Source organism: Pongo abelii, chromosome 4, assembly GCF_028885655.2.
Source record: "Pongo abelii isolate AG06213 chromosome 4, NHGRI_mPonAbe1-v2.0_pri, whole genome shotgun sequence".
Taxonomy (NCBI): Eukaryota; Metazoa; Chordata; class Mammalia; order Primates; family Hominidae; genus Pongo; species Pongo abelii.
The window spans coordinates 84,555,186-84,582,247 of record NC_071989.2 but is presented as its reverse complement, the minus strand read 5'-3'; the positions used below and the strand labels follow the sequence as shown (position 1 = coordinate 84,582,247).

Genomic DNA, 27,062 nt, shown 5'->3' with positions numbered 1-27,062 from the left:
TTCTCCAACTATGTTGTTCAATCAATGATAGTTGATTTATAAAAGATCTTTTAGGTCACATTTATAATAAATTCATGAATTAAAAGTAATTGGTACAACTACTTTAGAAAACCGCTTGGCATTACCTAACAAAGTTGAAGACACACAAATTCCACTGGTACATATCCTACTTAGAAAAGCATGCATCTTTTTTGTAGAGATAAGATCTCGCTATATTGCCCAGGCTGGAGTGCAGAGCCTATTCATAAGTGTGATCACAGCTCACTGCAGCCTTGAACTCCTGATCTAAACCGATGATCTTGCCTCAGCCTCCCAAGTACCAGGGACTACAAACTACAGACACTATCATGTCTAGTTATGTCAAAGCATCTTAATGCAAGTTTTCTGAAAACTAGAAATGTATATTCAAATGTAGGCTATTATCATTTTTCTACTGCAACTTCAACAGTTTTTAGGTTATGAATACCAGAACAGTAAACTAATAGAAATCACAAAATGATACTACACAACTATTTATATATAAAATGTACTGAGCATATTTAAAGTATATTTGAGTAAAAAAGATATTTTTACTCAAAACCAGATATACAGCTTAACAAATGAAACAATATTCAACATCCTCACCTGTAAACCATATTTTACTCGTATTTTCTTTAATTCTTTTCTTCTTTCCAACTCTTTTTCCTCCTTACTTAGTGTTGGACCAACTGAAAGAAAAAAAGTTTTGTTAAAAAAAAGCCACTAAATCTGATTTTGTAGAAAATTAAAACGAACGTTATTTAACTAATAAAAAACTAATATAACCCATTGGTAACCCATCCCAATTAACCAGATGTTGAAATAAACATTAATATAAAGGATATTGTGTTGTGATGACGCCCTTTCAGCATTTTGGTAACTAAACCTACTTGAGAAGTAAAGCAAAAACTACAGATAATAGGAATCTTATAGTATAGATACCAAAATGAACAATGAACATCTCGATTTTTCAATATGATTATTGTAATAGAATCTCAAATGCAGAAATATTAAGTCAATGTTGCAAAGGAACATAGCCATATGCAAAATGAAAGCCAGAGAAACCAAAATTTATGTTACTGTGTAATGCAACATATTCATTTTCAAATTAGTATCAGAAAACAAAAAATAATGAACATGCATACTTGGCATTTAGGGGGAAAATTTATGTCAAAAAAGATGACCTCTTACTAGTTCAAAGCATCTATTTAAATTTTAAGAGCTTTAGATGTGTGGGCTGAAAGCACAACAGTAATATCCTACAGTGCTATTATAATAAAAAATAATGGTACATAGACAATATACAGCATGAGCTATCAATAGGACAGAAAACATATCAATCAATAAACCCTTCATGCCTTGGCTTATTATTTCCTATGTTAATATTATATGACAGAGTTCAACTGTGGATGACTTTTTTTACATCGATACATACATGTCAAAAGGAAACCAATCTTTATTAAATTATTACTTTATTAAGTCATAACTACTTTTTAAATTATTTTAATTGATAAAAATTGTATATATGGTATACAACATGATTTTTGATATATGTATACATTGTGAACTGGCTAAATCAACCTCATTAACGTATCCATTACTACTTCATGTACTTATCATTTTTTGTGTACGGTGAGAACACTTAAAATCTACTCTTACCAATTTTCAATTACAACTGCTCTTAAGTACATTTGACTACCACTACAGTCTGCCTCAAAAGCCTACTAAACTGGATTAGCAGAAAGAGAACTAATCAATCTCTTTCCTGGTGAGAAAGCAGACCAATGCTACATATCATGAAGCTAAATTATTACACAGAAAAATTAACTACAATTATAATCTATTAGCCTAGTCTCAACCTCCAAATATATGTCATTTCTTAGTCTCATTTGGTAATATTTACTGAAATATATCTCAATCTATTATTAGATTAACTGGATACAAGACCGATAGCTTTGTATAAATATCTCTCAATGCAGTATCGTATCAATTAGACATGTAGCCAGTAGCTGACTGATATTTTAGAACATTTAGGTAATGAAAGAGAAATGTTATCACAGCCACATTTAATCTGTTTCACATACCAAAAGATTCATCTTTCTTATCAAGGCGAAGGTGGGCTCTAACTTGCCCTGGCTCACAGCCATCACAGGTATCACTGCCAGGGTGAATGTGAAAGGACAAGACAGTTTCTCCAATTTTGACTTCATCTCCATGCTCAAGTACATAAGGGTCACATTTAGTTTTCGGCTAGAGGGGAAACATTTTACAAAACAGATTTCAAAACAATCACTTATGGTTACCTTACATCTATTGTAAGTAATGTCTGATTTTAATTTTTAAAATATATTTAAAATAGCTATAAATGAAATAGACACATACACACATGCACACACGTCCCCAACTTAATGACCCATAAAAAAAGTACTACTAGTGGAGATGAAGACAGCTGAAGTGAGCAACTTGTCAAATCCACCAATCTCCCTATCCAATCAGAAATATCCAATTCTAGACTTCAATCTATTACCAAAACATATAATCATCACAATAAAAAAAGATGAAATGTTAAGAGAATGGGATAAATGCATCACATCTCCCTTTTCTTCTCTCTTGATAACTCAGTTTTATTTCCATTTTTACTCTTACAGACTAAGAATAAGGCCTCCCGCCTTCCTATATATTTTCTTTTTTTGAGACAATCTCACTCTGTAGCCCAAGCTGGAGTGCAATGTCGTGATCTCGGCTCACTGCAACCTCCACCTCCCCGGTGCAAACGATTCTCCTGCCTCAGCATCCCAAGTAGCTGGGATAACAGGCACACACCACCACGCCCAGCTAATTTTTGTATTTTCAGTAGAGATGGGGTTTCACCATGTTGGCCAGGCTGGTCTTGAACTCCTAACCTCAGATGATCCACTGGCCTCGGGCTCCCAAAGTGCTGGGATTATAGGCATGAACCATCGCGCTTAGCGCCTATATTTTCTTATTTTATGCCACCTAGCGCCTATATTTTCTTATTATATGCCAAATACTTTGCTACATGCTGAGGATGTTAAGTGTTAACTGAATAGACATAGTTTTGCCTTTAATACAGTTTTCAATTTAGTAACATTTCCATTAAGACAACAAAAAAAGGGAGGACCTTCAAAGTTGCTATTGAGACATTTACACACTTACTCTGAATAGCTTTACAATGGATTCATAACTGAAAATAAGGCATAGATACATAATTAGAAGTCAAAACTCAACAGCCAAGTAAGTACCCACTGATTATACACTTTTTTCAGCCTTTCTGGAAATTCCTTCCGAAGTAACACATTTGGGCTTAACTCTACTCTGAACCAAATGATAAAGATTATGCCCTTCAGAAATAAAAAAATTCAGTTTAAAAATAATGTGCAGGTAACAAATGAATACATATACACTCACCTGAAGAATCTGTTTTCCATTAACAATTGTGCCATTCTGACTGCCTTGATCCACAAGGACATAACTTTGTAAGTCACGGTCAAAATAAATTTCTGCATGAAACTTAGAAAGTGAAATCAAGCAATTATTAATTATTACACTTTTCAAAACTATGGACAATTTCTGTATGACATGATGATGTTAACTTGAGTCTTTGATAATTTAAATTTTATTATACTTAATACTTTTTTTAGAAACACAAACTATTATATGCTTCTGGTAGAAACAGAGGCTATAGAAGAAAATGTCATCTATAACTCTACCTCTAATTACCATGAAAAATTTAGAATATGTCCTACCTCTTCTCCTTTTGTACTAGAGATTATAATTTGAAAAATTTTGACCTAATGTAAGTATTTGTCCATATCATTAAAAACTTCTTTTTTTTTTTGAGACAGGGTCTTGCTCTGTCAACCAGGCTACAGTGCAGTGGTGTGATCACAGCTTCCTGCAGCCTTGACTTCCTGGGCTCAAGCGATCCTCCCACCTCAGCTTCCTGAGCAGCTGGGACCACAGGCGTATGCCACCATACCTGGTTGATTTTTGTATTTTTTGTAGAGACAGGGTTTCACCATGTTGCCCAGGCTGGTCTCAAACTCCTGAGCTCAAGTGATCCTCCCGCCTCAGCCTCCCAAAGTGCTGGGATTACAAGCATGAGCCACCACACCTGGCCAAAAATTCTTAATACAAAATGTGATTTGAAACACTCAAGGCCAGCTTCTCAGAGAAGTTCTCAAGATCTTCAATAGTTAGGACTAATCTTTCCCTCCTTGTTCTATAGCACTCTATCTATTCCTCTTATTTTGCTCCTTTAACATTAAGTCATGAGGTTCATCCAGTTGTTATACACAGTTATAAAGTTGTCGTTCATTCATTTTGCTGAATGGTAATCTATTGTGTGGATATACCACAATCTATCCATCCATCCTTCTGAAAACGGACATTCAGGGTTTTTTTTCCAAGGTTTTACTATTTTTAAAAATATTACTATAAACCTTCTTGTACCCGCAATCTATTTGTATACAAAATTCAAGTGTTTCTCTGGAGTACACACTTAGGAATGGAATTGCTAAATCATAATATAAGCAAATCTTCAACTTTACTAGATAACTGTTTTCCAAAGCGGTTGTATCAATTCATATTCCCACCAGCAGTCTGTGAGAATTCTTGCTGCTCTATGTATACTAAACCAAAACTTGATGTTGCCAAAATTTTTAATTTTTGCTAGCCTAAGAGGTGTGAAATTGCCTTATCATTGTGATTTTAACTTGCATTTCCTGGATTACTACCTAAACTTTTTTTTTTTTGAGATGGAATCTCACTCTGTTGCCTAGGCTGGAGTGCAGTGGCATGATCTCGGCTCACTGCAAGCTCCACCTCCTGGGTTCACGCCATTCTCCTGCCTCAGCCTCCTGAGTAGCTGGGACTACAGGTGCCCGCCACCACACCCGGCTAATTTTTTGTATTTTTAGTAGAGATGGGGTTTCACCGTGTTAGCCAGGATGGTCTCGATCTCCTGACCTCATGATCTGCCTGCCTCAGCCTCCCAAAGTGCTGGGATTACAAGCATAAGCCACCGCGCCCAACCCCCAAAACTCTTAATATTTATTAGCCATTTGGGTTTCCTCTTCTGTAAATTTTCTTATGTCCTTTGTACACTTTTTTCCAACTGGATTGTTTAGAATAAGTATTTCTGTACTGCCAAACCCTATTCCAAAAAGCTGTTCTAAATTACATTCCCAATAGGAGTGATATTTAATAAATGATGAATGAAAATTCACACCTTGGCTTCATCTGTACTTCTTAGATTACTAGAAAGACTGAATGGTTTTTCATATATTAACCATGATATTTCCTTTACTCTGAACTGCCTGATGTATCTTTTGCTCACCTATCTACCGGTATCACAGTGGAGTTTGAAAACATAAATTTGCATGAACTTTTCAAAAATAAATAATGTATATTGTGTCATATTTGTTGTGCCTGTCTGAGTCTGCCTTCTAAATTGGTTCTTAACATATAAAGAGCAAGATTATTTTGTCCTTTGTAATTTTTACCATTTTTTAAACTCAGAAAGTCTTCTATCTAGTGGTCAAATACTTGTTTTTTCCCCTAACATTAAGCTTCTTTTTTAAAAGTTTTTCGTCTATTTGGATACATGTTATATGTGCTATCAAACTGACTTCACCAACAAATTATCCACCCCACTAGCGGATGTTAGTTTAAAAGAAAGAAAAAACAGAAATGCCACCAGAAGCCTGGTGTGGTGGTGTGTGCCTATAGTGCTAGCTACTCAGGAAACTGAGGCAGGAGGCTCACTTAAGCCCAGGAGATGTCAGGGGCTGTGGTGCGTGCCACTGCATTCCAGCCTCGGCAACACAGTTAAGACCCTGTCTCTACATAAAAAAAAAAAAAGAAAAAGAAAAAGCCACCATAGAACTATCTATGGTTTAGACTGGAGGTGGAGAAGGATCTCAGATCCCTTTGCTATTTAAGTTACAGATTAGGTGTTGTTTTATTTTTTTGGAGGCAGGAGACTCACGGTCATAGTAAAAAAGTAAAAAAGCAACATAATCTGGTTAGAATTAAAATTATGAGGACTTTTTCCTCTTTCTGAATGAGTCCCCAAAAAGTGAAAGTAAATGGACTTTCAAATTGAAAATGAGAAATTATATTCCAAAAAGACAAAAATCACATAAAATCTACTTTAGGTCCACATTACAGTCCATTAAATAAAAGCAAAATGGGAACGATGGATGGTCAAAAAAAGGGAAAAGCAAAACAGGAAAAAAGATAACAACCATAACAGAGGAGAGAAAACACAGAAAACATAGTACAGGAAAGAGAAACATAAAAAGCCTCAGCCAGACGTGGTGGCTCACGCCTGTAATCCCAACACTTTGGGAGGCAGAGGCAAGTGGATCACTTGAGTTCAGGAGTTTGAGACCAGCCTAGCGAACACCCAGGTGAAACCGCATCTCTATGAAATACACAAAGATTAGCTGGGCATGGTAGAGTATGCCTGTAGTCCCAGCTACCTGCGGGGCTGAGGTGGGAGGCGGGAGGATTGCTTGAACCCGGGAGTTTGAGGCTGCAGGGAGTTGTGATCACATCACTGTACTCCAGCCCGGGTAACAGAGTGAAATCCTATCTCAAAAAACAAAAAGAAAGTAAAAATATATAAAGAATCTCAGTAGCTAAACCTTTAGTTATTTTCTACTTATAACTTGAGTTGCAATTCTGTTCTATTTGTTTTGAAAACTCAATTGTTCTTTTTCCTGAAACCATTAGATGCTCAACTGGGAGAAGTTTTAAACAAAATCCCTGAGTGGTATAGGATATATTCTTGGGTTATAAAATCCTCCGGCTCAAAGTAACCACCTACTAAAGTAGCCAGAAGCCAGGTAAGATTCATTTTTTAACGGTCATAAAATGTAGCCTATTTATTTCACTCAATAAATATTCATTAAATGGGTACTACTTTAAGACTTCATATGTTTTCTACTCTTGTCCAGATTCTTAAAAATAAACATAAGTTTGTTGATTCAAATTGGGCCGGGCGCGGTGGCTCATGCCTGTAATCCCAGCACTTTGGGAGGCCGAGGTGGGCGGATCACCTGAGGTTGGGAGTTCGAGACCAGCCCGACTAACATGGAGAAACCTCATCTCTACTAAAAATACAAAAATTAGCCGGGCATAGTGGTGCGTGCCTGTAATCCCAGCTACTCGGGGGCTGAGGCAGGAGAATCATTTGAACCTGGGAGGCGGAAGTTGTGGTGAGCCGAGATTGTGCCATTGCACTCCAGCCTGGACAACAAGAGTGAAATTCTGTCGCAAAAAAAAAAAAAACCAAACAAAACAAGCAATCAAATTGTGATGAAGATTTTTTATTTTCTCAAGCACTGGAATAAACAGATCTGCACTGCCTTCATTACCATTACTACACTGCATATTAACCTTCCTATTAAATGAGAAAAAGCCCTAAGCTTTCTACTGTAATAATAATATAAAAAATTACATCTAGGGGACTATATTTGATAAATCAAAGAGCTTACCTTACTGACACCAACTTCAGGGATTCGGAGAGTATGTTCCATATCCTTTTCTCTGCAGAGTTAAGTAAAGTGTCTTTAATAATTTTTGAAGCATATTATATAAAGTGACATGGAAAGAATTTTAAAAAACAGATAATGTTAAAATACACGTCTATCAACGGTAAATCTCCTGGTTATGGATTATCCAGTTTCCTTATTGCCACTCTAGATTTCCTGTGCTTTCACACAGTGATTATTTACTCATGTCTTTTTTTCCCCCCAGACTGTGCTTCCTTTGGGTAGACATTTTGCATTAGTCCTCTTTGTATCCACAGCACATAGAATAATGCTTAACATAATGGCCAGGCGTGGTGGCTTATGTGCCTGTAATCCTAGCACTTTGGGAGCCCAAGGTGGGTGGATCACTTGAGGAGTTCGAGACCAGTCTGGCCAACATGGTAAAACCCCCATCTCTACTAAAAACACAAAAATCAGCTGGGCGTGGTGGTGCACGCCTGTAATCCCAGCTACTCAGGAGGCTGAGGCAGGAGAACTGCTTGAACCCAGGAGGCGGAGGTTGCAATGAGCCGAGATCGTGCCACTGCACTCCAGCCTGGACAACAGAGCACAACTCTGTCTCAAAAACAAACAAACAAAAATACATGCTCTTAATAAAGCCTTTCTGAAATAACTGAAAGAATGATATAATAATATTAACCATTTTACCTTCCAATTGTAGCAGGGTTTACAGCAGTTATGATAAAGAGTGATCCTATCTGCAACACAGGTGATCTAATGACAATTACTCTAATACATGGGGGCCAAATTTTGTCTTCATCTGCCAACGAAAGAAGTGAGTAAATATTAATTTAACTACTATGACAAAGAACTTCATAGGGATAACTAGGAGGCACCCATAAAATAAAAATGTGCTGGTCAAAAATCTTAATTCTGACTAAAACAAACTTCTTAAATTCTGCTGTATAATACATAGCAATGGTTAAGGCTTAACACTGTTATTAAAGTGATCAACATAAAGGTTGCTGCATATTTAGCATCTATCACAGTTATCAAATAATCAACTCTTTCTTTTTTAAGGTTTCAGAATCTGAAAAAATCCCAAATATTTTTATATTATTTTAAGTTACAAAAATTGAGTCCATTAAAAAAAAAAAAAAAAAAAAAAAGGCTAGGCACAGTGGCTCACACCTATAATCCCAGCACTTTGGGAGGCCGAGGCAGGTGGATCACCTGAGGTCAGGAGTTCAAGACCACCCTGGCCAACATGGTGAAACCCCGTCTCTACTAAAAATACAAAAATTAGCTGGGCGTGCGTGGTGGCATGCGCCTGTAGTCCCAGCAACTTGGGAGGCTGAGGCAAGAGAATCACTTGAACCCAGGAAGTGGAGGTTACAGTAAGCTGAGATCGCGCCACTGCACTCCAGCCTGGGCAACAGAGCAAGGCTCTGTCTCAGGAAAAAAAAAAAAAAAGCAAGAGAAATGCCATTGAGAACCAAAGAACAAAATAAGCTCATACACTATACAGACGGCCCTCAGTATCTGTGGGGGATTAGTTCCAAGATCCCTCCTCATATGCCAAAATCTATGGATGTTCAAGTCCTTATATAAATGGTATCATATTTGCATATAACCTATGTGCATCCTTCTGTACAACTTAAATCATCTCTAGATTACTTATACCTAATACAATGTAAATGCTATATAAATAGTTACACTGTATTTAGGGGATAATAACAAGAAAAAAAGTGTGTACACGTTCAGTACAGATGTAGCTATCCATTTTTTTCCCTGAATATTTTTGATCTGAGGTTGCTTGAATCCACCAAAGGAGAACTGATTGATACAGAAGGACAACTGTAATATGAAATCCTGTGTTTTAAAAGTATGTCTTTATATATTCAAGTAAAAAAAAAAATTAGATTTACCATAATATCCGTGTAGCCGAATTCATAATGTATACTTTTTAAAGACAACTTGATTTTCTCTCTCAATTACAAAAGTAGACTACAAATATCTAACCCACTAAAACAGCCTTCATCTATATTTTAAGATTAGAATGCAGGTAACCTGGTTTTGTATTCTACTGACTATGCCATTCAATACAATGAAACTTTCTGAAGGTCTAAGTATTAGTCATTTATTCACATCCTACTCTCAGAATAACCAAGTGGCAACCCACAAAATTTTCAATAACATCATTAAAACAATGTTTACTTTCTGGCAGATATACTACAACTCACTAACATTTTTAATGGTTTTGCTCTTTTATAGTTACCAGACTGGGCTATTTACTTAAATAATGATTATTTACTCACCTTCATCCTCACTATCTTCTGCAGTTACGTTGCCTTCACTGGTAATGTCTTCATCATAACTATCCTCAGTCTGAGAGTCTGTAATTTCACCTTCTTCTGGTTCACTATCAGTCTCCATGATTTTCTCATCTCTAAACGATGTTGACTTAGAGATGTTTTCATGAAGAGGAGACTCTATAGTATTTCCACTAGTTGGAACAGTGACTTTGGGGGGACTATTTTTGTGATGAATGCCTATTTTGGCCTTCTTTTTCATATTTGCAAAATTTTCTTCCTCACTGCAGCTTGTATGTTCAACACTGAAGGTTTTTTGATCCTCTGAGTTCAAATCCTGGAGAAGGGTGGGTAGATACGTGGGAACAGGGGAGAATACTCTTAAACATCATTATCTTATAACATTACATCAAGTTTCAATGAATTCTTGAAGATATATGTCAGTAAAATAACAATGGTTACTATCTGTTCCCCCCTCCTTCTCACATTTCCTTTCTTGGTTAATGACATTACCATCTTCTTATCATCCAAATTAAAAATCCTATAGTTATCTCTGAGATCCCCTTAACCATATATAAAATTACGAGGTGCTACAGACTTTTCTCAAAATATATCCAAATCTGTCTCTCTATTCTCAATGTCTTAACATTCCTACTTCAGGCCCTCATCACATACTGCCTGGACTATGGGATAGCCTAGACCAATGGTGTCCAATAAAAATGTAACACAAGCCATATTTGTACTTTTACATTTTCTAGTAGCCACATTTAAAAAGTAAAATTATTAATGAGATAGTTTAGATAGTCTGCAAAATCCAGAGTGTATTTTACATTTAACAGCACATTTGAGTTTGGACTAGCAAAACTTCAAGTGCTCAACAGCCACATGGAGCTGGTGACTACCTTACTGGACAGTGCAGGCCTAAATACCTAAATTTTCTTTTTAAACTTGTAATCAATTAGCAAGTCAACACAAATAAAATACAGAATTAGCTTTACTTACAACATGAATTTAAAGATCCAAATGTACTCAATATGTAGCAAAATTGTAGTTTTGCTAAAATTTAGTACTTCAGATTCAGCTTGATAATATATAAAAGTTTAAAGTACAAATTAACTGTAACTATCTTATTCTAAAATTTTAACTTGCCTGGCATAAGTCTTTTATTATTTATTGTACATTTATAGTTGACATGCCTTATAATAAATGAACAAATCTATTTTTTAATTAACAAAAATGATGTACTTTTATCATGTACAACATGAAGTTTTGAAATATGTACACAATGTAGAATGGTTAAATTGAGCTAATTAACATGTACATTACCTCAAATACTTATTTTTCTGTGGTAAGAAACTTAAAATTTGCTCTCAGCAGTTTTCAATAATACAACACATTGTTATTAACTATAGTCACCGTGTTATACAATGGTCAAATCTATTATTTTAGCCTTAGAAAAAGTAAATAATTATTTTCCGTTTTTTTCCCTTGGTTTCTAACACACTCTCACTTTTCTTTCTACCTCAGAGCAACATGAGGCGAATTCATATGCTCTTCTGTTATTTTATAAAATATGAGAACATCTTATACACCTTTTTTTCTTTTTTTTTTTTTTTTGAGATGGAGTCTCGCTCTGTCGCCCAGGCTGGAGTGCAGTGGCGCGATCTCGGCTCGCTCCAACCTCCACCTCCCAGGTTCAAGGGATTCTACTGCCTCAACCTCCCGAGTAGCTGGGACTACAGGCATGCACCACCACACCCAGGTGATTTTTGTATTTTTAGTAGAGATGGGGTTTCACCATGTTGGCCAGGATGGTCTCGATCTCTTGACCTCATGATCCACTCACCTCACATACCTATCTTTAATAATAGCATAAGTTCAGCTTGGAGACTGGCTAAACATTCACAGTGTGATAAATTATATACACTTCTAGCAATACAAATTCACCAAGAACAAGAACAAGGGCAAGGAGCTGAAAAACCATGAGGAGCTTTTACACTATAAAATTATAGCAAAAAAGTTCCCTATCTGTATATACTCTTAAAAAAGCAGTTTCCAATCTTGTATATTTATTACTTACTGAACAACATATGCAGGGAAAGCTATTTGCCAGTACAGAACGTTAGTTAGCCATTTAGTGAAAAGAAAGGAGGGCTTATTTACGGGCACTGACGCACATACGTATATTTCAAATTATTTACTCCTATCTCCCCTACTGTCCTCCTTCCACCTAACCTTCACCTACAAAAAGTGAGGCTCAAAAATATCTTTAAAAATAAAGAAAACAGACGAAGATACTCTCTTGGTCTCATAGGTACCTTTTAGAATCCTCAGGAAATTCTCCAAATTCCAACAGGATTTTTCTTAAAGTTCTTGTCTTGGAATTCGCATATTTTCAAAGAAGAATAGCAAAGATGAGTAGTTATGTGAGCGAGGCTGGACCAAAATACCACAGAATGCTTTCCACCTCTACTCTCTAGTTTTTCAGGCAAGTCCATTTGAGGAGCCCTATATACTCTTTTTCTATTGTTAGGGAGAGGTGCTTTCACAACCTAGCCTTCTTTTTTTTTTTTTGAGATGGAGTCTCGCTCTGTTGCCCGGGCTGGAGTGTGGTGGTGGTGCAATCTCGACTCATTGCAACCTCCGCCTCCCAGGTTCAAGCGATTCTCCTGCCTCAGCCTCCCAAGTAGCTGGGATTATGGCATCCGCCACCACACCCGGCTAATTTTTGTATTTTTAGTAGAGACAGGGTTTCACCATGTTGGCCAGGCTGGTCTTGAACTCCTGACCTCAGGTAACCCACCTGCCTCGGCCTCCCAAAGTGCTGGGATTACAAGCATGAGCCAACACGCCTGACCTACAGTCAAACCACTAGTAACAAGCACAAGCCATTAAAACACAGATCTTGAAAGCAAACAGAAAACTGATTTTTAGTATTTTAGTCACATACTCTTCTATTCCTAAGTATTGTCCACAAAAAAATAGAAGAACAGAAATAAATCAAATAAAGAACAGAAAAAAATCTAATAGAATCCTAATTCCTTATGTGAACTTTAGTATCAAGTAATTTTTCTTTGGTTAAGAAAAGAAAAACTGGCTGGCACAGTGGCTCACGCCTATAATCCCAGCACTTTGGGAGGCCGAGGTAGGCAGATCACTTGAGCTCAGGAGGTCGAGGATGCAGTGAGCCATGATGGCACCACTGCACTCAACCTGGGTGACAGAGCAAGACCCTGTCTCAAAAAAGGACAGGACAGGACAGAAGGACAGAACAGGACAGGACAGAAGGACAGGACAGGACAGAGATAGGACAGGACAGAGATAGGACAGGAAAGGACAGGACAGGAAACCATGAGATAAAATTTCAAGAGTAAGATAACAAATAGTTGCCACAGTTCATAAAATGTCAATAAAACAAGCAAGCCTCCTTTCTAACCTATAAACCACCAAACTTACCTGTTCAGAGAGTAGAAATAAAGAACACTGATAACTTTTTATATTTTCCTTCTTTCAATTTAACATTGCATCATCGTAAGCATTTTTGGGGTTCCCCTTAGTCTTTACAAGTACCATCTGAAAGCCTACATAATACTTTTTTCAATTAAATGTAACTATCGCTTTCTTAACCATTGTCTTGCAGGCCATTTAAACTATTAATCCTAATAAATACGTTATCTCACTCCACAGTTGTCAGCAATGGATTTTTTTTTTTTTTAAATATTTTCCTGGCCGGGTGCGGTGGCTCACACCTGTAATCCCAGCACTTTGGGAGGCAGAGGCGGGAGGATCAGCTAAGGTCAGGAGTTCGAGACCAGCCTGACCATGTGGAGAAGCCCCGTCTCTACTAAAATGACAAAAAAATTAGCCGGACGTGTTGGTGCATGCCTGTAATCCCAGCTACTCGGGAGGCTGAGGCAGGAGAATCACTTGAACCTGGGAGGCGGAAGTTGCAGTGAGCTGAGATCATGCCATTGCACTCCAGCCCAGGCAACAAGAGTGAAACTCTGTCTCAAAAAAAAAAAAAAAAATTGTCCTAATAAGTAAAAAATTGCTCCACATGACTAAGAAAGTTGAACCTGTATCTATGTCTACCTATAAACTGTGTTTATCTTTTATCATGAATTGTGCATTGACATCAACTTATCAACTGAGGATCTAAATTCTTCTTCCAAACTATATACAACACGAGATATTTTATCTGCCCTTAATCTATCTCCTTCAAATTTTAAGAAGTGCTTTCTATTTCTAGTGACCGAGTTTATGACAAAGTCCATGTTTGCTCCATCTAAACTTTCCTTGGTTGTCATCTTAATGGGCATGTTTGAAATACAGAGTTATTGAATGATTGTCAGTTTCATAAAAAATTGTCTTAATTATTATGTTATCACCATTATGTCAATTTTTAAAATTGTAAAGACATTACCTTTTCCTCATTTGTTGCAGAAGAATCTGGATCTTTTCTTTTCTTCTTCAATTTTTTATCTTTACTTTGTTTTGTGCTAGAAGTCTGATAAGGTTGCAAATCTACTCGAGAATGAAACTGATAACGACCACTTTCCACATCACAATAGTAATAAATTCCAGTGGAAGGATCATAATAGAGTTGATTTTCCTTTGAAAGTCAAGAAAAAAACAAATTCTATTCATGTAAGATAAAATAAACGAAAATGCCAAATACATTCAAATGTGGTAAATACTTCTTTGAACAACTATAGTATTTTCAGAAGACAATGAATTAAAGATAACAGCATAAAAAATGCTTTAATCTTCCAAAATACTTTACCATTCAATAGCTGATCTAATTTTCCAAGTGTGAGAAACAAGTAAATCTAAATATTAAATTTAATCATATAAAATTGTCAATACTTAACCATTTTTAACTTATAAGAAACAGCAATTTCATATGGTTCCACTTAATACATTAAGAAAAACTGATAATGTTTTTGAAGGTATGAAAACTAAAGCAAGCATAAGAAAAAGCTGACCATATGAGCGCAATTCTAGACTCCTGATTCTTAATGACTGCACAATAATGGTGTGGCAGTATAAACCCCTAAACCCTTCTCTCAATGTCATAAAACAAAGATACGTCTTTTGATGTTCATTACTTAAAATTAGTGAAGAAAATTTTGAAAATAAAGCTCATGCATACCAAAAAATAACATTCTATAAAATGCAATCAATAAACTGTCTTCACTAATTAATTAATTCTACAGTAAATAAGACTTATAAGCAACCATACAAAAATGAATTTGGCAAATTACAGATTTAAAAACCAGAAAGATAAAATTAGGTAATCACCTGTATTTATGATATACAGGCCAGTACTCTAAAACCAAGATTTAATTGAAGAGTCTATATTTTATTTACATCCTAAATCCATGCAGATCAGACCTGGAAACATCTTTAATGTACTGAGATTGAGCAACTAAAACTTCCTGAAAAAGAATAATTTATTTTTCTAACTATTGACACTTGCAATTTATTGTCTTTAATCCATGCATTTTGCAGATCTCTTACAAAAAATATTTAGATTTCTCACCATCTTTCTCTTAACTAAGAAACTGAATGGAGGCTTTCCAATCTTTATTTCTAGTAATAATGGAACTTTTATAATTCAAACTTTTTAATCTGTCAGTCCAAAATATAGACATTTTCAAAATACAAAATTTTATTAAAATATTAGCACAATAAAAATGGCAACACAATGAAGTTCCTAATTTACTCAGAAATATAACCTGCAGAATGTACTAACCATTTACAAAACAACTGATGTCAAGAGAAAAGATACAGAAAGGCAGGCAGAAGACTGACAAAGACTAATGTCTACTTGAAACTATTGTTTTCCTAGAAACTAACTACTCCCTTTGGATAAGTGTTTAAACACTAATTTTCTGGTTATTAATTAGCGTTGTCAATTAGCAACCCCCATGAAAGAAAACCCTCTCTTTACAAAGGACTTACAGTTTACCATATGCAGACTGACAAACTAATGACACCTCTTATGTTAATTGAGATATTTAGTATTATCTTATGTTCTCTAGATAACAATAGTTCCAGTAACAGGAATGATGAACGTCAACTCCACTTTTGTGTACCACATTCTATAATTCCTCAGAAAACCAGATTACTAGATTCTTGAGTTTGAGGTATGTGACTGAGTTCTATCACTGTCATCAAATCTTCAATGAAATATAATTAAGTATTAGACTTCAATAGCTATAACACTGTATTATAAATCAAGAACTTTATTTTCTGGTTCTATCCTAGTCAGTGGTCCATTATATTTTAGATCCCATATTAATGAGCTCTCATTGCTAACAGATTGATTTTTGTTTGCTTGTTTTTTGAGACAGGGTCTCACTCTGTCACCTAGTCTAGAGGGCAGTGGTGCAATCATGGCTCACTGCAGCCTCCATCTTCCCAGCTCAAGCGATGCTCCCACATCAGCGTCCTGAGTAGCTGGGACTACAGGGTGAGCCACTACATCCAGCTGACTTTTAAAATTTTTTATAGAAAGAGTCTCACTGTGTTGCCCAGGCTGGTCTCGCACTCTTGACTCAAGCAATCCACCTGCCTCAGCCTCCTAAAGTGCTGCGATTACAAGGAGTGAGCCACCATGCCTAGCCAACAGACTGAATGTTTAAAGTGAAATAGTTAAAAGGCACAGAATATAAAACACTGGCTAATAATAAACATACTACTAAGAATTCAATAAAGAAGTCTCCTTATGTGGCCTAAAATGAATTCATAAAGTATTTGATATAATTTTTAAAATTCTCACCCCAAGCCTAAAATTAACCTTACTTCTCCATTAATTCTATGAAAAAAAAATTAGTTTAGGTTCTAAAATATTTACAATGTAGTTTAACTATCTGCTTTTACTAACAAAAGCTCCAAAATTTTTGTATGTTATTTTTATACATAAAGACTGCTCCAAAACATTGTCTATAATAATCACAATAAACTTTATTTTAACCTTAACCTTATTTTAAAAACTTAGAAGTGTAGCATCATAAGCTATTTTAGAATTCTTCTGTCAAATAGTTTTCAGTCAAATATAATTTTTAAATGCAGCTTTTTGCTTTCTTACTTCGGCTTAGGGTTTAATATTTGATATCAGGCCTAAGTATGTATCATACAGTATTAAAAGGTCTGAGATGTAATTTGAGACCAGCCTGGCCAACATGGTGAAAACCTGCCTCTACTAAAAATACAAAAAATTAGCAGGATGTGGTGGTGCATGCCTGTAATCCCAGCTACTTGGGATGCTGAGGCATAAGAATCGCTTGAACCTGGGGAGTGAAAGTTGCAGTGAGCTGAGAACACACCACTGCACTCCAGCCGGGGTGACAGAGGGAGACTCTGTCTCAAAAAAAAGGTCTGAGATACTTACAGAATCATAATAGAAACCAGTGCTGTGGTCAAAATACAGTCCAGTATTTTCATCATAACTAAATCCAGTCTGTGATACAGCCGCTTCTGCTGCAGCTCTCAAACTTTCAGCTAATGATGAGCCTTCTAAGGATGTATCTTCTGTTGCTAATGCAGATGCTGGCTCCTATAAAAGACATAGTCATGCCAAATAAGACAAAAGCTTCTGTATATCAATTAAAAAGTTGGCTGAACTCAAGACTTGAGACTATGTTTAAGTAATGACTTCAATTTCTACAATGGAAAAGGATGGCTATCAATTACGATTTGAACCACTTTTTACAACGTTTACTAGTGTGTCAGTAACTTCAACTTTGACCCAGTTTTGAAGGCACTAAAAATGAGTGACAATTATTCGAGAATAAATGTATGATGCCACAGGGAAGCCATCCACAAAATATAGACCCTGAAATATTGGCTAAGACAAAGATCTAGGTTCTTCAATAATTATATGTTCAACTGGAAAAAAAATTTCAAAAAGACAAATGAAGGAGAAAACTGTAGATTAAATGAGATATATCAAACACAATAGGGATCCTAATTCAAACAAACTATAAAAACAAATTTATAGATTCAGGGAAATTTGAACAGTGGCAGGGTATCTGACATAAAGGAACATTAAAATTTTTGTAGGTGTAAATGTGGTATTGTTGTCCACAGTTCTTTCGCTGAGTCAAAATATCTGGACAAATTTTGTTTTAGTTTATGTATATCACAAAATTTTGGAACACAATGTAGTAGGAAAACCACTACACATATGAACAAGTTCTACTTTTGGTTTTGGAAAAACTACAACATTCTTTGCATAATTACACATAAGAATGTTTATAACCCTTATATATGCTGTGACAGACCAAAGAAGTCTATCTTTCCACATAATAACAACAAAGAAGGACAGGTTCTTGGGCATCAACAGTTTCATGTTTAGCATTTTATTACCTGTGAATTTGAGGCAAAATGGTCCACTTGTCTACATTTAACATTTTCTGTTCTATCAGTACCAGGGTAAGCATCATTTTCTACTTGTAAATGGTCTTTAGAACTCAAAGTAGAAGTTTCGATAGCTTGATCTTGTTGATCTGACAGTTCAGTCACTTTATTTGGAAGACTAACATCATTGTAGTATGTCTGATAATAATAATCTGTAGCAAAAAAATTAAGTGAAATCATATATTAGAATAATGTATATAAAAAGAACTTAATTACAAAACACTGGCATTTAAACACAAAAAGCACATACTTCAAATAAATCATGATTTTTACAACTGTACAAATTTTAAAAGATTAAAACAGATGGTACAGATAAATCTGCAGAAGTGTATATCTTTGATTCTAATGTCTCCTTCAAGACCCTAGCTGTCAGTTAAAAAGAAAAAAAAAGGTAAGTTGGTTACATTTTCCACAGCAAGAGTAAAATAAAAATCAGTAGATCGGTTGTGTTCTATTTAAAAAACTTAACTTCTAACTGGATACCTTAATATTGTTGCTTATCAAGTGATAATGAAATAAAGGCAAGGAATTAGGGGTTGATTTTTTTTTTTGTCAAATTTCTCTCCCCATGCAGACTTTTTAAAACATATCACGCAGATAAGAAAGGTTAGCACTATTGCTATGTTTAGCAATTTAGTCAAATTATGTCCTGAAGGAAGCAAGGCAAAACTTAATAGGAAAGATGATTTCTTCTTGTGACACATATATATTAAAACTCAGTATCTCAGCTCTTTTGCCTTATAACATAATGCCACTCATGAGGCCATGGTGGTGGGCTCACCATTCCCACAAGGGTGAGAGACTGATACTATACATAATTCTAATTAGAACACATCAACAAGAAAACAAATGCCCCCGGTTACAAGGAAGGCAGATATGGAAGTAGATGGCTAACTGCGTGCCAAAAATTACTCAGTGAGTGTGCCACTGAAAACATTAGCAACATTATAGAAATCACAGGAATGACAATACTACTTTTTCCTCCAGAAGAACAAATTGATTATCCGAAAATACCATATCATATGGAGAGACGTCAACAGTATTAACAATTCTCATTTGCCTTGATCTCAGTTTATTTTAAATTTAAAGAAAACTCAACATTAGCATGACTTGAATGTAACAGTATTAGCATATCCTCACTATAAGCTAAATACCTGAGATTGACCAAGGAGCATGGTTCTCTGTTTGTACTTCCACATCAGACTTTTTATTATCTTCATTTCTCCCACGTTGGAGTATTTTACTGAGTTCTTCCACCTGAGAGAAAACAAGGCTTTAGGAAAAAGAAATCATGTGACGATCTAATAATATATATACCAGTCTCCTGCCATTACAAATAACTGTTTTAGAGAAATGTCAAGAGCAGCAAGTTTCCATTTCAGAAAAGCTAAAATTATTATTTTACTTTTTACATTTAAAAGACGTTTTTATTCCTAATCTCTCTTACTAAACGTCCAAATATCTCCTCCAAAAATCGAAAATGAGACTTTGTGAACAAGGTCCTTTATTTTTAACAAATAAGAATGCTTTTATGTTAATAAAGTCAGTTCTTTCTAAAGAATTCAAAAATTAAAAAATTACAAATTCTCATCCCTACTGGATTATCTAATATTCATTTGGTATTCTCCACTTGGAATTAACTATCCACTTGAATATGTTAATGCCACTTACAAGCTTTAATACATTTTTTCATTAAACAGTAGTCCTATAATTAAGTAACTGTAGCAGAAGAGAACAGGGAAGGCGATGGCCTGAGAGGGGCATCTGTCCTCCATGTACTTCACACACTAAAATACCCTTAAAAGGATGCTACTACATAGGACAGAGAGAAACTGTGTGGAAGTGCCAAAAAGCAGGTAACATGCTGCCACAGTCAATACGCTGCCTCAGTCAATACACCTCAGCCTGAGAGGACCTCAATGTGAGACAATGTCTACTACACACGTGAAACCAACTAAAAAACAAGCTTTTAAATATTTAATGATACATAAAGCTTAAACAGAGAAAGGTGATAAACCTGATTATATACAGATTATCCGTGCACTTCATGAGTTATCCAATCTGTTGCTAATACTAGGGCAGGAACTACAGTGAGGCAAGCAAGACACTGATCATGAAAAATTTGAGGCCCTCCTCTGATTCATCCAAGTACAGAGTCCATCGCTGGGAATTAGTGCCCCATTAAATTCCTTGCCCTAGGAGCCTGATTGCCTTGCCCTAAATCCTGGCTCTGGCTACTGTCCCTATTACTATGAATTAGATTACCTAGTATCTACTACATGCTGGGCACTATACTTGATGCTTTGGATAACATCTCATTAATTCACAAAACCACCTGAAATATTCGTTGTCCTAGCCCCTATTTTACACATAAAATATCAGACGAGACAGAGTAATTTGCACAAGGCTATTTTGGGGTCTTGTACAAACCCTATACCTATTATGGTTCTCCAGTTATCATTAATTCTCAAGCAAAACTTTTTAACTGCTCCAGATAAAACACATTCAGTAATTTGGAATGACAATTAATCAAATCCACCCTCTCCCCAACCAACGGAGGCTGACTAGGAGAGTAAGGAGTTATCACTATCCAAACTAGAGTCAAGACTTTCTATGAGATTAAATTTTTAATATTGGACTAAAATGGAGGCATGTGGAGGACAGATGATCCTCTCAGGCAATTACCTTCTGTTAGCTTCTGCTGCAGTTTAGTCACAGAACTACTATTTTTTTTTAAATGTATTAAAGCTTGTAAGAGGCATTAACATATTTAATAATTAAATCCACGTGAACACTGAATGATATTAGATAACATGAATGGGAATTAATAGCTTTTAAATTTTCTAATTCTTTAGGGAGAATTGCTGACCTCCCGAAATATTAGCATAAAAACATTCTTTTCTGTAAGAAATAAAGGATCTGTTCGCAAAGTCCCATTATTTAGTCTGATTTATCAAATTAACAGTAACACCAAAATGCTGGCTCTCTGAAGATTAGCAAAAAACGTTTTCTTTTAGAATCTCTAACGCAAGCAGTACTTCAACAATTTAGAATTATAAAGGAGCTTTTCAAAAGGCTGTCATTAAAAAAAAGGCTGTCATATTTTGCTCCCCTCTCCCTTTTTTTTTTTTTTTTTGAGACGGAGTCTCGCTTTGTCGCCCAGGCTGGAGTGCAGTGGCGCGATCTCGGCTCACTGCAAGCTCCGACTCCCCAGTTCACGCCATTCTCCTGCCTCAGCCTGTAGCTGGGACCACAGGCGCCCGCCACCAAGCCCGGCTAATTTTTTTTGTATTTTTAGTAGAGACAGGGTTTTACTGTGTTAGCCAGGATGGTCTCGATCTTCTGACCTCGTGATCCGCCCGCCTCGGCCTCCCCAAGTGCTGGGATTACAGGCGTGAGCCACCGCGCCCGGCCCCCCTCCCTGTTTGTTTTTTTTTGTGTTTTTTTTTTTTACCATATTTGTATTTTCCTAGCATAGTTATTACACACCGTAGGTGTTTAAATTGACTAAACAAAAACTTTCCAATAATGTCATGATGTCAGGAACTCTATGTAATGGTCATACAAAGTCATTGCAACTCAGCAGTTATTTTCATAGTCCATTTGGTAACAAAACATAAAGAAGTCTGATGACGTTTCAGTGTTCAGCCTATACACTGGTTTTAGGAAACGAACTAATAAATTATAAAGAACTAGACAACGGTCATATTGAAACTAGTTACTATGTGGAAATAATCTGTTGGCAGAGAGAGCCTGCCAACAAGGTGGAAAAAAATATTATGCTCTTGGTTTTTTGGTTTTTGAGACAGAGTTGCACTCTATCGCCCCGGCTGGAGTGCAGTGGCACGATCTCAGCTCACTGCAACCTTCACCACCCAGGTTCAAGCAATTCTCCTGCCTCAGCCTCCCGACTAGCTGCGGCTCCAGGCGCCCGCCGCCACGCCCGCCTAATTTTTATATTTAATAGAGACGCCCGGCTAAATTTTGTATTTCACCATGTTGGCCAGACTGGTCTCGAACTCCTGACCTGGTGATCTGCCCGCCTCGGCCTCCCAGAGTGCTGGGATTACAGGCGTGAGCTACCGCGCCCAGCCAAGGTTTTTTGTTTTTAATGTGACAGTTCATTAACATTTGCCCCTACTATCTATCTTGAAAACGAAATAAGCTGTTAAACGTCTCCAACAAAAGCAGTTATATATCTTCCCTACTTCCACAAGAAAGCCCAAGATGATAAACGCCCAGAAGAGCAACCTTACACAGGTGCACCGTTCAAAACTTTGTAAAACTGTTTCGTTTTACTTCACCTTTACAACTGTTAGCTATCATTCTCATTTAATGGGGAACTGAGACTCGGTATAAGTTTACACATCCAGTGAACGGCAGAGATGGAATTCTGACTCAAGTTCAACATTTTAATAAACTCAAATGTGATCTACAGTAAATGCGCCTACTGCCAATGGGATGTTAGCTCAAGTGAGAATGAAGACAATGTAGCCACAGTACTTAAGTTCAATTCACGCCAGCCGCGAGACATTGATTTAAATCAAGTAACCTGAACTCAGGTTTGCTCCTAATGTACTTGGAATTGTAACTGCGCTGACCTTCTACTTATTTACTTCAAGTACTCTACAGTAGTTCTGAGCCCCTGCCAGGGACCCCTTCCGAGGCTATCAGGGGCTTCGAAGGCCTCGCCTGGGCTGGATGGGGCGCGGGGCTGAGGCGGACCGCGCACCTGCGTGCGGAGCTCCTGGTTGTTGCTTTCTGCGTTCTGGTACAGCCGTTCTGTGTGATGCAGCAGCTTCTCGATCTCCCGCACCTGCCGCTTGCAGCTCCGCAGTTCACGTTCCAACTTCTCCACCTTCCGCCTTAGCTGGGCCAGCTCAGGCTCGGGGGAGGTGGGCGGCAGCGGCGACCGCGGCGGGGACGGCGCCTCCGAGGCCATGAGGTCCGGCGCGAGACTGCTCGTCGCGGCGTAGGGGTTGCGTTCAGGCCGAAACGGAAGCCGGCGGACCCAGAGGCCACGGAAGCGCGCGGGCAGCGAAAGGCAGCCTCACACCCGGCCGGCCGCGGTGGCCCCTGGCCATGACGCCCTGAAACTCACTTATAGCCGAACGGGGCTGCGAGCAACGAGCAAGGGGACCGAGGATGGCCCCTGCCCGATGTGCGCGGCCTGGAAACCGGAAAACTTTCCTGGAAACTACCTTCTCCAGCTACAGAGACAGAGGGAGGAGCGTCGGATAAGCGGTCGGAAAACCAAGGACCAGAAGGGGTCCAGCAACTCCCTAGTTGAGCCGGAAACAACGGCGCCAGCGGCAGGCGGGGCCAAGTCGGAACAGGAAGCGACGGAAAGCGGGAAGGACCTGAGAGTGTACGTGCCGACGTCTCGGCCTGCGGAGGGGCGTTACCTGAGGGCGTGGAGAGCTGGTGGGAATGTGGCTACCGAAGCCCTAGAGCCATAGGGAGGCTTGGAGCCTCTGGTCTCAGACATTTGCACGTGCTGATGTTCTTTGAACAAACTTTTAGTATAGCATGCATTTCCTATCTCCTTGTTTTACAAATAAGGACAGAGTATCCCAGAAATGATTTGTGGGGACTATGATGCTCTACTTATGTCAACTGAAGAATGAGGAGGTTGATAAATTTAGAAAAGGGCTTTACTTCTCATGAAGGGTTACAGCCTGCAGGGTGGCCATTCTGACAGGCTTGGAAGCATAGCCTCTGGTCAGAAGCTGAGAACAGACACTTGGAAAGAAGGGCAAAGGGAACAGAAATTTATGCTGAGCAGGGTGGCCAAATATATTCAATGAGCTGTAGGAGGATTCATGAATATTTATGAAAGAAGAAATATGCACATGCACAATTAAGCTTCCTGCCTCTCTATGGGACCCATTTTCAAAAAATGGTGGTGTTAGCATGATCCCAGTGTGAAGTTTTCAGCCCTCTGACGTCAAATGGCAAAGCAGAGGACATGAAAACCCTCACTGTAAGTCCCTGGTAGATTGGCCAGAACTTCTCTGTGGTTGGTGGTCTCTTATCAGGAAGGAATGCTGGTTGGTGTGAAATCAGCCCAACTGTCCTATAGAACTGATGTTTATGGTTTTGAATAAACCTGGAAATTTACCCTCCCAGTCTTAAAACTTCAGAAAGTTACATCTGTCTTATCTGAGTTCCTTTCTTGGGAAACCAACCATGAAGCCTCCCAGATAGTATCAAGGAACTGAAACTTACCAGATCACTGCATCTGGACAATGAGGCACCATACCCCTCACCCATCATGATTGCCTAACCAGCCACCTGCTGCCTGTTGAACAAGTCCTCATCCTTACCGCTCACTAATTCCTGTTTTCCCACATGTAGTCACATTTCTCCCTTGCCATATAAACCTCTAATTTTAGTTGGTTGAAGAGATGGATTTGAGACTGATTTCCTATTCTCCTTGGCTGCAGCACCCATAGAACCTTCTTCCCTGGCAATACTCCTTGTCTCAATGACTGGCTTTCTATGTAGTGAACAATGGGTCTGTTCAGTCAGTTAAGGGGCTCAGAATTTTATTTTTATTTCTCATTTAGTCATTCTGCTGGTTCCTGAGTTTAGACCCCCTGGGAAAATAGAGCAAGTACATTAGGTCTGAGTCGCAAAAAGGAGCATCCCTGGTGGCAAAATAAGAGAGAGACAATATTCTGTGGAAAAGGGGAGAAAAATGCTCTGGTTTGGTGCATTTATTTGGTCTTTTGTCTGCATGACGCTGGCATTGGTTTGCCAATATTTAAACTGATGAGGCCTTCTTTGGAACACACTTCCTTCCTTTGCCAAAGTCATTTAGAATTAGATGATGAGCTCAGAGTCCTGGGCCTGAGATTCGTGGAGGTCAGCAGCTGTGTTGTGCAGATGCTACTCTCTCAGGGCCCAGCACAGTGCCTGTCACAGAGCAGTATCCATAAATGCTGAACACAGCTGAACAAGAGAATCCTGTTTAATGTCTTAGATCAGTGGCCACTTCCATTAACTGTATTTTCTTATTTTTTGTATTCTTGATGCTCTGGCATTTGGGGTCTCCCTAACCAGGGAGATAACCCATCCAAGGGTCAGCTAATTCCTAGACATAGCAAACAACTCACCCAGCATGCCACGCACTGATCATCTACCTTCTTTATCAGGCTGTTACACTCCATGCCAATATTCCCCTGCCCTAATTACTCCAGGGCAAAGTACCAGACAACTAGGAACAACTCCTACATCTCAGATCCCACTGAAATTATTCAAACTAAACCTGCTTATCCTGACTTGTCCATTCCTTCCTGCAAAAATCGCGTAATGCTTTTTTGCCATGTTTCCTCCCACTCCTTCTGCCTCCTTTGGACCTTGGTGCTTCTCCAAATTGCCTTGTGTGGCTTGGTGTGCATCCTCCTCTTGGGCTGGGTGAATAATAAACTGTCTTTTTAATAGCAGACCATCTCCTGATCTGTTGGCCTCACCATACATAAATAATAATAAAATCTAAATTTTAAAATATGGCTCTGTATGCATTTTTCTTGTGCACTGCCCACTAGATTATTCATAAACAGTGAGCTTTCCAGCAGAGACCTGCCCTCTCTAGGTCCTGTACACATTCCTCCTTAGGCCTGAAGAGCTCTTCACAAGGCACTGTATCTGGAAACTTAGAGATTCTACCTTATTGTCATATCAAGAGTAACCCTTAAGCCATCAAAGGAAGTTTAGTGAGAAGACATGGTACGTCCCCTGTGATGTAGAAAAAAGATGTATTGCAAAAAAATTCTGACTTCCCTTGATGCATTATGACTCCATCAATGAACATATTGAAGTCCTTTTAAAAAGATGCTATTTTCTACTTTCTCCACCTTTAGGGGATAAGAAATTCCATAAATACCATTTGAAAGGTATCTTTAAGATGATATTTCAGTTTTTAGTAATTAACTGGAGAATAAATAAATAAGCTTATTAACTGCTACTTGAAGCAGTGCTCCTCTTATTTGTCTTAATCTGTTCAAGGCTGTTATCTTTACCTTTTAATACCAGTCTGTATCTCACCTCTGACCATTAGAAAAGAATGAATTTTTTTTTTAGAAAAAGCCTTGAATGTCAGGAATTGCATTAAGGTGCTAGTATCAGAGGTGGTCTATAGTGGCTTATTAAACAAATTAGGGTGTTATCCTGTTACATTACAGAAGCCTAGAGAGGGGCGGTCCATGGCCGGTGACTCCACAGTTCTTCAGGGACCCAGGCTCGGTATGTCTTTCTGCTCTGCTATTCTCGGAGCATGTTTCCAGAGCCTCCAGGTTGATCCATGGTGCAAGATGGCAAGGGATGAAAGGACTTTCCCAAAGCCCCACCCATTGGTTCCTGTCTACCTATCAATAGCCACCCCTTGCTGCAAGTGGGGCTGGGAATTGTGTGTATAGGTGTGTTTTTCTAAGCTAGACACATTATTCTCCTAATAATATAGGGGTTCTACCAGTGAGGAAGAAGGGCAAAATTCATGTTGAGTATGTAAATAGCAGTCTTTGCCACACCTAGTTTTCAGATCTAAGAGGTACTTAGCATAGTGGGCAGAGGCGCTGCCCTAAAGGAGCATTCTACTTGACACCCTTCACGATTTGATTTTGTTTTGTAATGTTTTTTTCCCACATCCTCTCCAATAAATGATATGAACCATTTTTGTACTTTTTGCCATTATGAATATAATGAGCTATTTCCTTGCTGTTTTAATTGATACTCCTCTGATTACTAGAGAATCTCATACATTTGTTGAAATGTATGTATGTTGAAA

The 27,062-nt window shown here is 37.8% G+C and overlaps 1 protein-coding gene across 1 annotated transcript in view; it reads right to left on the bottom strand.

Moving 5' to 3' along the window:
• Window positions 1–23,608, bottom strand: part of AGGF1 (angiogenic factor with G-patch and FHA domains 1) — a 32,781-nt gene extending 9,173 nt beyond the window's left edge. Inside the window, exons 1-11 of the mRNA XM_002815668.5 lie at window positions 23,007–23,608; window positions 19,429–19,531; window positions 18,224–18,426; window positions 17,247–17,411; window positions 14,274–14,462; window positions 9,857–10,187; window positions 8,247–8,358; window positions 7,542–7,593; window positions 3,448–3,549; window positions 2,103–2,268; window positions 625–707 (exon numbers count right to left, since the gene is read on the bottom strand). Coding sequence (XP_002815714.1) covers window positions 625–707; window positions 2,103–2,268; window positions 3,448–3,549; window positions 7,542–7,593; window positions 8,247–8,358; window positions 9,857–10,187; window positions 14,274–14,462; window positions 17,247–17,411; window positions 18,224–18,426; window positions 19,429–19,531; window positions 23,007–23,216 — 1,716 coding nt within the window. The 5' untranslated portion in view covers window positions 23,217–23,608. The remainder of the gene's footprint in view (window positions 1–624; window positions 708–2,102; window positions 2,269–3,447; window positions 3,550–7,541; window positions 7,594–8,246; window positions 8,359–9,856; window positions 10,188–14,273; window positions 14,463–17,246; window positions 17,412–18,223; window positions 18,427–19,428; window positions 19,532–23,006) is intronic.
• Between the last annotated feature and the right edge of the window lie 3,454 nt (window positions 23,609–27,062).